The sequence below is a fragment of the Dendrobates tinctorius genome, unplaced genomic scaffold, assembly GCF_039654945.1.
Source record: "Dendrobates tinctorius isolate UK_male_01 unplaced genomic scaffold, ASM3965494v1 ptg000086l, whole genome shotgun sequence".
Taxonomy (NCBI): Eukaryota; Metazoa; Chordata; class Amphibia; order Anura; family Dendrobatidae; genus Dendrobates; species Dendrobates tinctorius.
This window is the reverse complement of record NW_027361754.1, coordinates 68645297-68663539: the sequence shown is the minus strand read 5'-3', so window position 1 is coordinate 68663539 and position 18243 is coordinate 68645297. Positions and strand designations below refer to the sequence as shown.

The window sequence follows — 18243 nt, the reverse complement described above, 5'->3', positions numbered from 1 at the left end:
GATTCCACGGGTCAGACGCCATTCCTTCTAAATTACGGCCAACATCCGCGCATCCCTGTCCCGATGCCAGTGTCCTCCACTGACTCCAGGGTGGCAGACTGGGCAGTGGAGGCTTGCGACATTTGGGATCGCACTCAGGATGCTATTCGTGCCTCTAAAGAAAGAATGAGGACATCCACCGACAGACATCGGCGACCTGCTCCAACCTTTTCCCCCGGTGACTTGGTGTGGCTCTCTGCTCGAAACATCAAGCTGCGGGCCGAGTCCACCAAGTTCGCGCCGCTATACATCGGATCTTTTAAGGTTCTCGAGCAAATCAGCTCGGTGGTCTACCGTCTGGCTCTTCCTCCACATTTAGCCATTTCTGACGTTTTCCATGTGTCCCTTCTCAAACCTGTTCACATGGCCCGGTTCTCTGAGTCATCTGCCGGGTCATCAGACTTGTCTTCGGATGAGTTTGAGGTTAACGCCATTGTGCGACGTAGGATTGTGCGTCGCAAAAAGTTTTATTTAGTGGACTTGAAGGGTCATGGTCCAGAGGCCTGGACCTGGGAGCCAGTGGAGAACATCCACGCTCCGCTCCTGATCGCGGCCTTTGACCATAGTGAGGTTCAGAGGGGGGCCCTAGGAGGGGGGTAATGTTAGGAGTTGGGTTCCTGCAGCTGTACATTCCTTTCCGACCGCTCAGGGACCTGCACAGCAATCTCGGCGGTCCAGGCGTCCTGCTCAGACTAGCTCTCTGGATCTGGATGTTGCTGCCACCTCTGGACCAGCAATGGTAGCGCAGCCTGCTTTGCAGGAAACCACTCCTGAGTAGTGTTGAGCGATACCAGCCGATACTGAAAAATATCGTATTGGAATGGATCGGCCGATCTAAAAAAAGTATTGGGCATCGCCGATTCCCATACCGGAAGTCCCATTCAAGCCTATGGGACTTCCGGTATCGGAATAAGAAAAACCCTTTTCTGTCCTTGTACAGCCTCTCGGGGGTGTGTACGGACCTTCCGGGGGTCTGTGCCGACTGCCCGGGGGTATGTGCGGACTGCCGGGGGTCTGTACCGGCCTGCCGGGGGCTGTGCCGACTGTCCGGGGGTCTGTGCAGGCTGTGGGGGTCTGTGCAGGCATCGTCCGATGGGACTACAAGTCCCATCGGGCTATGCCTGCTACTATGACGGTGATTGACACATTAGCCAATGATGGGACAGTAGTAGTCCCATCATCCGGCTAATGTGTTAATGTAAAAAAAAAAAAACATACTACATACATACTACATATATACATACTACATACATACTACATATATACATACTACATACATACATACTACATACATACTACATACATACTACATATATACATACTACATACATACTACATATATACAACATTCATACAACATACATATATACTACATACATACAACATACATACTACATACAACATACATACATAGTACATACATACATACTACATACATGCTACATATATACTACATTCATACAACATATATATATATACTACATACAACATGCTACAGACATACAACATACATACTGCATACAATACATTCATACAATACATACATATAGACATACAGTACATACAACATAGAGTACATGCTCACCATTACTTGTCACTTTGATCCCCGAAGTCAGTATCATCTAAGGAAAAATATGAAAATAACAAACCACCAAATACTCCCTGATCCGCAGAAATCCACGAGTGAGTGTCCCACGCCGATCTTCCGTGGAGAGCAGCAGCATCAGCTGATGTGACCGCTCTCTACGGGGCTCAGGTATCCAGTGTCGGGAGGTAGGTATCCTTCCGCACTGTATTCCTCCGCCACCGTAAAAAAATAGTCCCTAGTCTCACTTTATGGCAAATGCTGCATGGGAACTTTTTCACACAGCAATGCCAAAAGTGAGACTAGGGACTATTTTTTTACAGTGGCGGAGGAATACAGTGCGGAAGGATACCTACCCCCTTCACTGGATTCCTTGAGCCCCTAGAGAGCGGTCGCATCAGCTAATGCTGCTGCTCTCCACGGGAGATCGGCGTGGGACACGCATGGATTTCTGCAGATCAGGGAGTATATGGCTTGTTTGTTATTTTCATATTTTTCCTTAGATGACACTGGCTTCGGGGAACAATGTGACAAGTATTGGTGAGTATGTACTCTGTGTTATATGTACTGTATGTCTATATGTATGTATTGTATGAATGTATGAATGTATTGTATGTAGTATGTATGAATGTATGTATGTTGTATGTATGCAGTATGTAGTATGTATGTATGTTGTATGTCTGTAGCATGTTGTATGTATGTAGCATGTATGTAGTATATATGTATGTTGTATGAATGTGGTATATATGTAGCATGTATGTAGTATCTATGTATGTTGCATGAATGTAATATATATGTAGTATGTATGCATGTATGTTGTATGAATGTAGTATATATGCAGCATGTATGTAGTATGTATGTACTATGTATGTATGTTGTATGCAGTATGTATGTTGCATGAATGTAGTATATATGAAGCATGTATGTAGTATGTAGTATGTATGTATGTAGTATGAATGTAGTATATATGTAGCATGTATGTAGTATGTATGTATGTTGTATGTAGTATATATGTATGTTGTATGAATGTAGTATATATGTAGCATGTATGTAGTATATATGTATGTTGTATATATGAAGCATGTATGTATGTTGTATGAATGTTGTATATATGTAGTATGTATGTAGCATGTATGTAGTATGTATGAAGTATGTATGTAGTATATATGTATGTTGTATGAATGTAGTATATATGTAGTATGTATGCAGTATTTATGTAGTATGTATGTAGTATGTATATAGTATGTATATATGTAGCATGTATGTAGTATGTATGTATGTTGTATGTATGTAGTATGTATATAGTATGTATGTAGTATGTATATATGTAGCATGTATGTAGCATGTATGTAGTATATATGTATGTTGTATGTATGTAGTATGTATGTAGTATGTATGTTGTATGTATGTAGTATGTATGTAGTATGTATATAGTATGTATGTAGTATATATGTAGTATGTATGTAGTATGTATATATGTAGCATGTATGTAGCATGTATGTAGTATGTATGTAGTATATATGTATGCAGTATGTATGTATGTAGTATGAAAGTAGTATGTTTTTTTTTTACATTCAACACATTAGCCGGATGATGGGACTACTACTGTCCCATCATTGGCTAATGTGTCAATCACTGTCAGTGTAGCAGGCATGGCCCGATGGGACTTGTAGTCCCATCCGACGATGCCTGCACACACACAAGACCCCCGGCAGGCCCGCACAGACCACCGGCAGCCGGCACAGGCACCCGGCAGTCAGCACAGACCCCTGAGAGGCCCGCACAGACCACCAGCAGCCGGCACAGGCACCCGGCAGGCCCGTACAGACCCACGACAGTCGCCACAGACCCCCCGCAATCGGCACAGACCGCACATCATGATGCGCACAGACCGCGCATCATGATGACGTCATTTCAGCAGCCAATCACAGCCATGCTAATAGTTAACATGCCTAACAGGATGTGCCCACACTTCTGAGGATTCCCATTGGCTGAATTAAATCGAGCAGGCTGATAGCTTTATGGGAACTTCCGATTCCGGTATCCGATATGAAAAAAGTATCGGAAGTCAGTATCGGAATTCCGATACAGTTAATATCGGCCGATACCCGATACTTGCGGTATCGGAAAGCTCAACACTACTACTGAGGCTAAGTCCTCTCGCCGCGCTACTGGGCATGTCCACGAGACGATCTCCCAGTGGAGATCGGGGGTCACGTGCTCAGGTCCTTGTCCTGATCTGATTGGCCCATCTCAGAGGTCTGGAAGGTCCTGGAAGCGCATGGCTATAAAAGGCCCGCATGGCCGCTCGGCCATGCGCTACTATAGACTATACTTGCTATGTGTGAATGGTGACGGATGTATGATTCTGGTGACTGACTCATTATAAAACCCCTTCCCTCTGATATTACGCATGTGGATAGGGAATTAGAGTTATAGTCAGCGCCAGTCAGTGGCAAGCCATACGCCACAGTGCATACCGCACCGCTACACTAGCGTCCGATAGTGTGATGCCTCACGGCACTGTTGTACAGTGGCAGCAGTTACTGCCATGCTGCAGTTAGCACCACTTACCAGCGTCCGCGGTAGTGACGCCGCACGCACGGTAGGTCAAGACGGACACCGACCTCTGCCTTGGGCCGTGTCCTGTGACCATATGCCGTGTGTGCACACCAGCTGAGACCTGTGAAGCTAACAGGCTCGGCGTTTACGCTTTAGCGCCTGTGTGAGTTTAACAGAGTCTGCTCTGCGCACCTCGGGTGACGTTTAACCCGAACGCAGTATACCGCCATATAGCGAGTCTGCCATTACTCAGCAGCGGTTGTTACACCTACTGCACGATGAACCCCGGGCGGCGAACGCACTTCCTATTATTTATTTTCAGTGCGTTCCGGCGTCCATAACAACAGGGGTCTCTGGCAGATTCTGGCTTGTCATGCCAACCTATCTGTGACCCACTATCATGTGACACGGGCGCCGATGGGCAGGATTAATGATGCGTTTCTGGTGCGAGCATGTTAAATGCCTCTGTCAATCTTTTAGCAGCCATGGGTGGATCGCGATTCCACCCCCAGCTGCTAGGGGCACATGTCAGCTGTTCAAATCAGTTGACATATGCCTGAAAAGTTGCGAGCTCATTGCCAGAGCTCACAGCAAACAGGGAGAGCCCATCTTAGACGTAACTATACGTGTAAGGTGGGAAAGGGGTTAAATAAGCACTCACATCAAAGTTTTTATCCTCTTAATATATTGCATTCACCATATTATACAGCACTGTGGACTTACAGTTGCACATTTTGCCTTTCTACCCAGATAATCCTCCTTTTTTCTCTGATCGATGTATAAACAGGAAGTCTCTTGTCCCTGCAGAAATCATTCTCCTCTCGAACTCCTGACCCAGCTGCTCTCCCTCCCTTCTGCCATGGATCTTTGCAGTGACTCATGACTCATACAGGGAAAATTGAACTTTTATTCCAATATGTACAGTATATAGGGTCACAACTGTAGTGTGAAGTGACCTACTAGTTCCAATAGGCAAGAGTATGTGGGAGATGCATAATTAATATAAGGGGGTTTTAGACCGTTATCCCCATAAATTAATGGTCCAAATGATCCCCTATATTTTAGTCAGGATGATGGAGGCAGAGACAACATATAAAATGCCAGTTGATGAATATATTGGCATTAAGTGGCTCCTATCAAGGAATTTACAGAACTAGTGGGTCACTTCACATTACAGTTACGACCCAATATACATCCATAATGGATGTATGTACATTCATTTTAGATATACTAATTTTAAGTCATTGGAATAAAAGTTACATTTTAGTTACACAGTATCTTTTTCTCTTTCTCTATTGTATCTATGAATAATTTAGTCGTGAACACCTATGTGTAACTTTGTCTGGTTAGGATGGATTAATCACTATTTTACAGGGAAAATTGACCTCCTGTTACTACACAGAGCTTAGAAGGACCCAGACAGTTAGTTTTTAATCACGTGATGTCATAAACCTAATGGAAAAGAGAAAAATTAGCTGGGTAGAAAGGAAAAATGAGCAATTATAAGTACACAGTGCTGTATAATATGATGATTGCTATATATTAAGAGGATATAATTTAAAGGGAATCTGTCACCTACCATTTGGCGGGCGATGAAAACGAGGTCGGTCCGGTCCGATGGGCGGTGTTCCCGATGTGTGCCGCCTCCCCATCCTTGTCCGCTGTCCGCAGGATATTGCTGAATTGGAGTAGGTGTACGACATTTTTTGCGCGTGTGCTAAGCATTCATAGCTAGCGCATGTGCAGTATGCTTTGCCCAACTGCGGACAAAGCCGAAAAGCCGGACTGCGCATGCACCTGTTAACTAAGCCCCGGAAGTATTTTGCTGTGTTCCGGGGCTTAGTTAACCGGGGCATTTTCCAATAACCCAGATAGAAGATGGCAGTTGGTGCTTATAAAGTTCTATGGAAAACTGTAACTGTTGTTTCTAGATTCTCCCCTGTCTGTAGCTCCTCTCCTATCCCCCACTCCATAGAATTTTAAAAGCACCAACTGTCATCCCTTTTTTTATTTGCTCCAGATTTACCAGTTCTCTGAATGCCGAACCCTGTATAACCCTGGGCTCCTGGATGTTGTTGCAGAGGATGTAAGTGCTTCCCCTGCTATTTCTACTTTGCTACATACATCTATACAATATGTCTGTGTACTTTTTCCTCCTTAACTAATAGTTTAGTGATCTGTACTCTGTTACCTCCTTTGTTGTAAAAGAAATCAGTTCTCTGTGCACTGCCTGGCTATGGAGCTTGCGGTGAGCTTGTGTCTATACACAGGAGCCAGGCAGAAGAGGCAGAGCTACAGAGAGGAAGGAGAGAAGGAGGCTGAACCCCTATGCAGGAAAATGATGCTGTGATTACAGGAATGAGGCAACCACAGAGGGGAATATAAGGCAGTCATGGCAAATATACATTTACTTTAAATGTGTCTATCTTACCAACATTCCAGTCCATATTGTGATTCTAGTGTGGGACACAACTGACAAGCGATAATAATATCTTTGACGGGAGGCTATTGACATAAGAATGCCGATGGATATAAACAGGATCCCAGTAAATATCTGTGTTGTCTGCAAAATAAGAAATTAAATGAATCCATTTATAATATAACTGTAGGCGATCAGCATATTTATATGCTGGAAAAGGAGTATAAACCTATAAGTATATGAAATGGCAAAGTGTAACAAGGCTTACTAATAGAGATGGGCAGGCCCGTATTTGCCACTAGCTACCGGAGGTCCAGTTCCTAGGGCGGCGGATTGCAGGGGGCTGTGCCCGGCTCGAGATTTAAAAAAGAAAAAAATATTATTATTATTATTATTATTTTTAACTATTTCACCCCTGGGTCATTTTCTGTTTTTTTGTTTGTTTGTTTGTTTTTTCGTTTTTGTGCTCCACTTCTTCCCAGAACCATAGCTTTTTTATTTTTCTGTCAATATGTAAGGCTTGTTATTTCTGGGACAAGTTGTACTTTTGAACGACTCCACTGATTTTACCACATAATGTACTGGACAACGGGGAAAAAAATCCAAAAAGTGCAATTCCACAATTTATTATTATTTTTTTTACCATGTAAATGCTAAAAGTGACCAGCCATTATGATTCTCCAGGTCTTTACGATTTTGCAGTTAACAAACATGTATAGGTTCTTTTTTAAGTGGTAAAAAAAATTCCAAAGTTTGTTAAAAAAAATTAAAAAAAATAAAAATGGTGCCATTTTTCGAGACAAGTAGCATCTTAAGTTTCAGGGATCTGGGGCTGGGTGAGGGTTTATGAAATCAGCTGTTGGAAAAGATGCAGGCTCAGCGCTGGAGCCTGCAATAAAGGGGGAGACAAAACATATTACGTATTTATATGTCGGGAAGGCGTTAAATCTCTCTCCTCCATACTGTCCATAAAAATGGATATATTTAATGGTGGGTTACAGAGCGGATCTGCCTGAAAAAGGAGCTACCCTTAGTCTGACTAATCAGTAGGGGAAGCACTACTTAAAGTGCCGATGGCAGCATGAATGCCAAATACGGCCCTGGTGATGGGTAGTTATGGATTTGCAATTTTGTTAAACCAGGGAGCAGAGTCTAAGAGATTGTGATAAAGTATTCTCCAAGGTGATATCTTCAGAGTAATAGCTGAAATGTGGCACCAATGCCATCGGCAGAAAATGTAGTCAGGTGGTGAATGGTGTCTCGCCAATCTGCAACCCATTACTCCACATCATTTCCTTAAAGTGTAAACGTTGCTATAATTTTTATTTCATAAATTAATAGTAGAAATGAAAAAAGGCAACTTTGTAATATATCTACTTCTGTCTCCTCCAGGACTGATCATTTAGTCTCAAAATGTTCAATTATCAGTCAAAATCTGTGTTTAAGAGCAAGAGGACATAAATCAACAATTCGATATATTAATAAATATAATAAAAACTAATATAAAAAATAATAAAATAAATATATTTAAGTAGTAGATTTACATCCACTTAAAGGTTGAATGGCAGACCATCCAGATTACAAGAAAGAAAAGAAACCACTGGGAATGGAGGGAATTTAAATGGAAGGGCAGAATAAATTCAAAGCAAAATTACATTTAAATTGAAATGCCTTATTAAAATATGACACAAAAAATATACAAGATTAATTGATGGCATCAAATAATAAATATGTATATAAATCACAAAAAATTGATAAAGCCACAAACAAACCATCAACACAACAAATAGAATTAATATAATAAATATTGGATGGAACCACCAAATGGCTACACAAAGTAATAAAACTATGAAATATAAAGCATAGCCATGGTGGCGCAAGAGTTAATATAATATGGTGTTGTACCCAGGTAAGTAGCATAAAAATGGCCAAAAAACAAGTAAAAAATAGATAAATGTAAATATTTTTTATGACCAGATAGATAGCACCCAATAGAACATAATGCATTTAATGTGGCACCTGTATATATCAAGGTGAGCCGACCAAATAACATAGAATAAAATAGTGCTGATCATGCATAAATACCTGAAATACATAGGTGGTGGAGATAGCCTGGAGAAAAAACGTGCCCCGGCGCGCATTTTGGATAGATATCCTTCACTGTGTTTAGTGAAGAGACTTTTACATTACTGAGAGAGAACATGACAGTTGACCACCGATAAAATCTCAAGTAGACCAGATGGTGGGGGGGGGTGGAGAGCTCTGCCTCTTGTTCTTCACGTCCTCGTACTCCCTCATCTCCTCCCCTCTCTAACCTTCTCGTACCCTCTCATATCCTCCCCTCTCTATTGAATTTCCACATCATACTGTGGAAGGAGGCACTTTAGGGACAGTAATGTTGTGAAAGCATCATACTGTACATGTGAGTGGACTGTGGGATGTAATTGTAGGGGATATTCACTGTGTGGATATCATACTGTGTGTGTGTGTGAGTGGGGGCATTTTTGGTAGAGTCATACTCTATTATTGCCATGAAAGGGGAGTAATGTGTGAGAGCACTAAGGGGCTTAGAAGCTTTAATTGCAAAATTACTGTGCGTATGTCACAATACATGTCCCTCTACCAATTTACAAAAGTTGAGAAATATGGCCTTGCCTACTTCACCATATATTTTTTTTAGGAGGAAAGGTAGGTTATTTTAGCGTTTTGTGCCCAAGTCTGCACTGGAGGGCAGCCATGCATAGGGGCCTACTGGGGGAGTTCACACCAGTGCCCCAAAAAGTTTAATTTAAAACAAAAATGAGGCTCAATTGCAAGGAAAATTGTAATCATGAAAGCTATGTATTTTTTTTATCAAATGTAAGCCACTTGAGCCCAATCCTACACTGCAGAACACCATGAGAATAAATACCAGTTGATGCACTGTTCACCATCCAACCTGACGGAACAGGAGAGGATCTGCAAGGAAGAATGGCAGAGGATCCCCAAATGCAGGTGTGAAAACCTTGTTGCATCATTCCCAAGAAGACTAATGGCTGTACTAGCTCAAAAGGGTGCTTCTACTCAATGCTGAGCAAACGGTCTGAATACTTATGACCATGTAATATTTCAGTTTTTATTTTTAAAAAATTTGCAAAAATTTCTACATTTCTGTTTTTTTCAGTCAAGATGGGGTGCAGAGTGTACATTAATGAGAAAAAAAATGAATATTTTTGAATCTACCAAATGGCTGCAATGAAACAAAGTGTGAAAAATTTAAAGGGTTCTGAATACTTTCCGTACCCACTGTATGTGTGGGCTCATGCTGTATATAGGAAGGCTGTGTGGGGGCTCATGCTGTATATAAGATGCTATTTGCTGGCTCATGCTGCATATAAGGATGCTGTGTGGGGGTTCATGCTGTTTGTAGGGACTATGTGAGGCCTTATGCTATATGTAGGGGGCTATATGGGGGCTCATGCTATATATAGGGAGGCAGTGTGGGACTCATGCTGTATATAATGAGGAACTGTGGGGGCTCATACTGTACATGGGATACTATGTGGGGGCTCATTCCGTATATAGGGGACATGTCAGGCTCTTGCTATAAATAGAAAGGCATTGTGGGGGGTCATGCTGTATATACAGAGGCAGTCGTGGCTCATACTGTATATAGGAAGCTATGTGGGGGCTCATGCTGTACATAGGGAGGCAATGTGGATGCTCAAACTGTATACAGAGAGACAGTATGGGGTCTAATGCTGTATTTAATGATGCTGTGTTGGTGCTCATGTATGTAGGAGCTATGTGGAGCCTTATTCTCTATATAGGGGCTCATGCTGTATATAGGAAGGCAGTGTGGGGGCTCACACTATACATAGTAGACTATGTGGGGGCTTATTCTCTATATGTGGTGGTTCATGCTGTACATAGGGAGGCAGTGTGGGGGCCATGCTGTATATAGGGAGGCAGGAGGGGAGCTCATACTGTATATAGGACGTTATATGGGGATTCATGCTGTAAATAGTGAAGTGTAGGGGCTCATGCTGGATATAGGGAGGCTGTGTGGGGGCTAATGCTGTATATAAAGAGGCTGTGGTGTGGGCTCAAGCTGTGTATAGGGTGCCTGTGGTGGGGGCTCATGCTGTATACAGGGAAGTTGTAGTGGGAGCTCATGCTGTATATAGGGGATGTTAGCATACTCAATTATGCTCAATATTAAGTGAATATACAAGTATAAAATAATAATTATAATTGTAATTAATATGTTAATATTAATAATGTGCATAATTAATTTCAGACTATTGGTTCGGCCCTCCACAACAGTCACGGTTTCTCATGTGACCCATCCGGAAAATTAATTTCCCACCCTTTACATAAAGGGTTTGTACTATGTTCTGTCTTCAGGAGCACACTATTCTCCTGCCTCCCAGCTTTTTGCTAACGGAGAGGTCTGTGCTCTTGAAGATTGACAGTCCAGACCATTGATATGGTTGAGCCGCTGGACCCAACTGCGCTTTCTCCAATGCTTCTACCAGAGGCACCGTACTTTTGCCTTTGCAGCATTGGATAGATTAAAAATTAAAAATTTCTACATTCTCGAGAATGGAGGAGATTTTTAATATGAAATAAATTGCACAGTTGCTTATTTTCCCAATCAGTTTGTAATATTATCCATTTATGATGATAAGACAAGCCATTTAAGCTGATTTGACATGGATTTTAGGGCTGGCAGCTTAAGCTTTTGGATTGACACCTATTTGTGGAGCAGTTGGGAGGATCAACTTGTGTTACTCAATATTGCTGTAAATCCTGGTAGAAAACAACTGTGTTACAAATATGACATGGACTTACCCCTAAAACTTCAGGTTCTCCCTTGTAAAATGTAACAATTTGTGTGGGTGGGCTGGCTGGAGCAACGCCGGTCTCTCCTTCTCCAGGTCCATTTCTTTGATCATTTTGTGGTCTCACCTGAGAAATAACCACAACACCACCCGCATCTGCTCCGGCTGTAGACATGGATCTTAACATGCAAGGGGAAGTGACATAAATTACATGTAACATATGAAAATCATATTTCTTAAAGGGAATTAATTCGATTATGTGACTATGCCAATTGTATGGAATTTGTTTTATGCTTTCCTAGATTTATGAAATAAAAACAATTAAAAAAATCATTAGCTTCTGTGTTGCCATAAGTGATTTTTTTTTTTGTGAAAACAGTCAATGTTATTATTAGTACCATTTTGGACTGATGTCTTTTTTTTTTTTTTTTTTTTAGTTTTTTTAGGAGATGAATAAAGGTGAAAATAGCAAGTATATGCTTTTTTTTAGTTTCTTTCATATATTTGAAGGGAATCTGTCACCCTTTTGAGCTTTTTGAGTTAACAATATGGGCATACGGGTTGTATACAGCTGAAATTAGTCACACCTCCTGGATGAAGCCTGAAGAGAAAGGTAGGAGAATTCTTGTAAAATGAAGACCGGACGCAGTCTTACCTTCCGGGCAGTCTACACCCCATAGCCTGGAAGATTGAAAGTATAAAAGATGATTTTTACTGAACAGAGCATTATCTAGAAGGCTCACAGCTATGACTAGTTTCAACTGTATACAAACTGTATGCCCATATGTGAAGCAGTGACAGGTATTAAATGCGAGGGTCGCTATGTATCTTCTAGGATACACATAGTAGAGTATTAAACCCGCTGGAGTGCATTGCAGTCAGAGGCATAGCTGTGGCTGCAGTGCAAAATAAAAGTAAGTGTGGACACCTGGTCAAGTTATTTGACCAAGGAAATGTTTAGGAATCCCCGTTAAGGGCTTTTATTTTTTAAGTGAATTACAGGATGGTAGTGGGGCAGTTCACTCCCTCCGGACAGAGTCTTACATGTAGCCCATGGCCACAGATTCCATTTAAAAACCCTGCAGCAAAGGGTTGGGGGTGTCAGAGTTTTGTTTGCAAACTGCAGAGTAGGTGGCTCAGCAACATCCGGCTTAGGTGTGCAGTAACACAAAGCCAAGAGCAGTGAACGCCTGGCACCCCTGAGCATGATACGGTGATGCAGTCACCCTCAGCAACCGGTCTCATATGCGAACTGTTGAGACGCCCGGCTGCGTGCTGTTCTTTGGATGAGTTGTTTGGACATTAAACAGGTTTGCTGTGAACTTTCCTGTGGTCCCTGCTTACCTGTGACACTGCATCAACCCCGCTGCACTACACCATATTAATAACTCAAAAGGCTAAAAAGGGTAACAGATTCTCTTTAAATCTATGAACAAAAAATCTAAATAAAGCAGATATTGCTTTTTCACATTTCTTAAAAAATGAATGACAAAAAAAAAAACTGTAAAAGTCATCAGTCCAAAATGATACTAATGATAACATTGATTCAACCCACAAAAAAAAAAATCACTTATGGCTCTCAAAATTAGGCAACACAAAAGCTGATGATTTTTTTAATGCATTTTATTTAAAAAAAAGTCTACGAAAGCTAAAAACAAATAATGTACAATTGGTATTGTCATAATCGAAGGGACCTATAAAATAAAGCCAACTTGTCACTTTTACTGCACAATGAGCGCTGTAAAAAACAATAAAAAAATCCCCTAACAATGAAACCTTAAAAAGAAAAAAAAATAAAAATATATATATATATATATTGCTATTTTTGCTCCAATGTTACCCCCCAAAAGATGTTAAAAGTTTTTAAACACATTATTGTCCCTATTCATCATTTGCATTTTTTAAAAGTCACCTTTCTATTATGATTTGTTTTTGCTGGGAGAAAAGGAAACTAGAATCAATAATAGTTCAATAGGGTCTTATTCCAATTGCAAAAGAAATAAGTAGCAAGGAATTTGCTCACCTGGCAAAGTTGTGCTGCCACTACAATATAATAATGAATGGTAATGGCTGCTGCAGACCAGCAAAGTGATCAAGGATAAAAAAAAATGGAATGGGTTTTTTTTTCTGCGCTGCCAAAGAGTCCAATATTGAACCCAGAGATCGTGGATGAATAGACCCAGGAAACCCGGAGAAATTCAAGTGCGGTTGCATTGTCTTTGGGATTCAAAAATTTTGCTCTAGTCCCAAAATTCTTTTTTTCTCAACCTTCAAACATATTTGCATCATACCTTTTGGAAACTGTCTAAAAAACTGACCGACATACATAAAGTAACTTCGGGGGTCAGAGGACTGGAGAAGAGTTGTCCCGAATGTTGCGACTTTTTTTGAAAAAGTTGAATTTCATGATTGTCTAAAACACCTGTAAAAGCCTCATTGACATAAAAAGTAACTATACTGCAAAAGGCAATCTGAAAAAAAGATTCAAATTGTTTGATGAATTTGTTGCAAATTACAATGACACTACTTGCAAGGTATTCACCCCCCCAAAAAAAAATTTGTCAGAAATTCAATAATGAATCTGGCCCTGTAGTTTATATACTTAGAGTGAAAAGAAGAAAATATGGCTCTTCAAACATAAAAAGAAAAAAAGACATATGTCAAGGTCCAAAATAACTGGTTTCTTAAGGGTTAATATTAGATCTATTGTTTTTTTTTTTTACTGGATTATGTCCAGAGACTGAAACTGAATTGCAGAACTGAACACATCAGCACTAAACTCTCTCCCATCTTCATAGTTTGCTACAATGTATCACATTACATTTTGCTACAAAGTATCACACAATGGATTATTGTAGAGTTCACTCCCTGTAGATCTTTAGCACCTTGTGCTGCTAAACCTGAAGGAGACTTACCCAGAGGTTTCCTCCCCGATGGTCCAGAAAATATGGAGGAACTGTTTACTGAAATTGCACAATGCTCATATGACTCCATATAGGGAGGAGGAGTTGGGGTTTCCAGTGTTCCTAGGAAATGTGCCTGTTCAGATCAGATTATTTTGACTATGTATGTGACTCTTGTGACTTTTTCAAAGCTACTTTTTCATTTTTGGATAGAAATATCGGTGTATAGTAATTCTGATTTGAAGGATTTATTTGATTTGATAGTTTGCAGCACCACCATTTTATGGAGCATTGAGAGGTCTTGGGTTCAAACTCAAGTAAGGACAATATCTGCTGGAGTTCGGAGGTTCTACTTGTCATAGGTTTCCGCTCACATCTCGTACAAACTCTGGCTTCTTATAAAATTGGTCCTAAGGGTGGTATGGAAATTAGACGGTGAGCAGCAGGGACTTGAGCGAGTGATGATTGTTACCTCTTTACATCAATGTGGACAATATTTGAGGAGATGTAAAATCATTTGGAGTATGTAGATGTGAAGGAGGCATGTGTCATAGGAATAGGAGAGAGACTAATAAATGTTTCTGCATATAGATATTTTATCTGATTGTGAATTCAACCATTTCAGATGGACATTTCTAAGTTAGGTTCCCACTAGAGTTGAGCGAAACGGGTTGAAAAAATTCAAAAGTCGCCGACTTTTGGCAGTCGGGTTTCATGAAACGAAACCCGACCCCAAGGATGAGGTCGGCCACGAGGTCGGCGACTTACGCGCCAAAGTCGCGTTTCAAAAGTTTGTTTTGCACTCTTTTTCAGCCAATCAGGATCCACGGACACTGTGGGCAACGTGATGACCTAGGCACGGGTCACCACCATCTTTCAGAAGGGCATGCAAGTGATTGGCTTGCTTTGGTGGGCGTCACAGGGGGTATAAAAGGGCGTGCACGCCGACCGCCATCTTACTTCTGCCGATCTTAGTATAGGGAGAGGTTGCTGCTGATTCTGTAGGGAGAGCTTTAGGCAGGGAAGAAGACAAAAAAACTGCTTCTGCTGCTAGCGATTTGGCCTGCACAACACACAAGTCACTGTGTGTGCAGTGCAAGGGGAGGCTATATTGTGGTGTATCAGTGGTGTTGGTTGTTGGGCTGCCTTTTAAGGCTTCCTGACACGCTGGCATTGCTGTTTACCCACTGCTCCACAAACTGCTTTTTTAAAAGCAATCCAATCTCCCTTATCCTCTAGTCACTTTTGTCACAGCTGTGCCATCGAGCCTGTCACATAGCGCTCAGATATCAGTGGGCCTCATACAATCCACAAGTGTCCAGTGTCCAAAAGTGTGCGCAGAGATTCAAAATCTCCATTATCCTCTCGTCACTTTGGTCACAGGCAGCTGTGCCATCGAGCGTGTCACATAGCGTTCAGATATCAGTGGGCCTCACACAATCCACAAGTGTCCAGTGTCCAAAAGTGTGTGCAGAGATTCAAAATCTCCATTATCCTCTCGTCACTTTGGTCACAGGCAGCTGTGCCATCGAGCCTGTCACATAGCGCTCAGATATCAGTGGGCCTCACACAATCCACAAGTGTCCAGTGTCCAAAAGTGTGCGCAGAGATTCAAAATCTCCATTATCCTCTCGTCACTTTGGTCACAGGCAGCTGTGCCATTGAGCCTGTCACATAGCGCTCAGATATCAGTGGGCCTCACACAATCCACAAGTGTCCAGTGTCCAAAAGTGTGCGCAGAGATTCAAAATCTCCATTATCCTCTCGTCACTTTGGTCACAGGCAGCTGTGCCATCGAGCGTGTCACATAGCGCTCAGATATCAGTGGGCCTCACACAATCCACAAGTGTCCAGTGTCCAAAAGTGTGCGCAGAGATTCAAAATCTCCATTATCCTCTCATCACTTTTGTCACAGGCAGCTGTGCCATCGAGCCTGTCACATAGCGCTCAGATATCAGTGGGCCTCACACAATCCACAAGTGTCCAGTGTCCAAAAGTGCGCGCAGAGATTCAAAATCTCCATTATCCTCTCGTCACTTTGGTCACAGGCAGCTGTGCCATCGAGCGTGTCACGTAGCGCTCAGATATCAGTGGGCCTCACACAATCCACAAGTGTCCAGTGTCCAAAAGTGTGCGCAGAGATTCAAAATATCCATTATCCTCTCGTCACTTTGGTCACAGGCAGCTGTGCCATCGAGCGTGTCACATAGCGCTCAGATATCAGTGGGCCTCACACAATCCACAAGTGTCCAGTGTCCAAAAGTGTGCGCAGAGATTCAAAATCTCCATTATCCTCTCGTCACTTTGGTCACAGGCAGCTGTGCCATCGAGCGTGTCACATAGCGCTCAGATATCAGTGGGCCTCACACAATCCACAAGTGTCCAGTGTCCAAAAGTGTGCGCAGAGATTCAAAATCTCCATTATCCTCTCATCACTTTGGTCACAGGCAGCTGTGCCATCGAGCCTGTCACATAGCGCTCAGATATCAGTGGGCCTCACACAATCCACAAGTGTCCAGTGTCCAAAAGTGTGCGCAGAGATTCAAAATCTCCATTATCCTCTCGTCACTTTGGTCACAGGCAGCTGTGCCATCGAGCATGTCACATAGCGCTCAGATATCAGTGGGCCTCACACAATCCACAAGTGTCCAGTGTCCAAAAGTGTGTGCAGAGATTCAAAATCTCCATTTTCCTCTCGTCACTTTTGTCACAGGCAGCTGTGCCATCGAGCCTGTCACATAGCGCTCAGATATCAGTGGGCCTCACACAATCCACAAGTGTCCAGTGTCCAAAAGTGTGCGCAGAGATTCAAAATCTCCATTATCCTCTCGTCACTTTGGTCACAGGCAGCTGTGCCATCGAGCGTGTCACGTAGCGCTCAGATATCAGTGGGCCTCACACAATCCACAAGTGTCCAGTGTCCAAAAGTGTGCGCAGAGATTCAAAATCTCCATTATCCTCTCGTCACTTTGGTCACAGGCAGCTGTGCCATCGAGCCTGTCACATAGCGCTCAGATATCAGTGGGCCTCACACAATCCACAAGTGTCCAGTGTCCAAAAGTGTGCGCAGAGATTCAAAATCTCCATTATCCTCTCGTCACTTTGGTCACAGGCAGCTGTGCCATCGAGCGTGTCACATAGCGCTCAGATATCAGTGGGCCTCACACAATCCACAAGTGTCCAGTGTCCAAAAGTGTGCGCAGAGATTCAAAATCTCCATTATCCTCTCGTCACTTTTGTCACAGGAAGCTGTGCCATCGAGCCTGTCACATAGCGCTCAGATATCAGTGGGCCTCACACAATCCACAAGTGTCCAGTGTCCAAAAGTGTGCTCAGAGATTCAAAATCTCCATTATCCTCTCGTCACTTTGGTCACAGGCAGCTGTGCCATCGAGCGTGTCACATAGCGCTCAGATATCAGTGGGCCTCACACAATCCACAAGTGTCCAGTGTCCAAAAGTGTGCGCAGAGATTCAAAATCTCCATTATCCTCTTGTCACTTTGGTCACAGGCAGCTGTGCCATCGAGCGTGTCACATAGCGCTCAGATATCAGTGGGCCTCACACAATCCACAAGTGTCCAAAAGTGTGCGCAGAGATTCAAAATCTCCATTATCCTCTCGTCACTTTTGTCACAGGCAGCTGTGCCATCGAGCCTGTCACATAGCGCTCAGATATCAGTGGGCCTCACACAATCCACAAGTGTCCAGTGTCCAAAAGTGTGCGCAGAGATTCAAAATCTCCATTATCCTCTCGTCACTTTGGTCACAGGCAGCTGTGCCATCGAGCGTGTCACATAGCGCTCAGATATCAGTGGGCCTCACACAATCCACAAGTGTCCAGTGTCCAAAAGTGTGCGCAGAGATTCAAAATCTCCATTATCCTCTCGTCACTTTGGTCACAGGCAGCTGTG

At 42.5% G+C, this 18243-nt stretch overlaps 1 protein-coding gene across 1 annotated transcript in view; it reads right to left on the bottom strand.

The window, feature by feature from the left end:
• The window catches only part of LOC141097980 (membrane-spanning 4-domains subfamily A member 4A-like), a 43475-nt gene extending 29021 nt beyond the window's left edge, over window positions 1-14454 (bottom strand). The window contains exons 1-3 of the mRNA XM_073585550.1: window positions 14344-14454; window positions 11439-11607; window positions 6618-6749 (exon numbers count right to left, since the gene is read on the bottom strand). Coding sequence (XP_073441651.1) covers window positions 6618-6749; window positions 11439-11603 — 297 coding nt within the window. The 5' untranslated portion in view covers window positions 11604-11607; window positions 14344-14454. The remainder of the gene's footprint in view (window positions 1-6617; window positions 6750-11438; window positions 11608-14343) is intronic.
• Between the last annotated feature and the right edge of the window lie 3789 nt (window positions 14455-18243).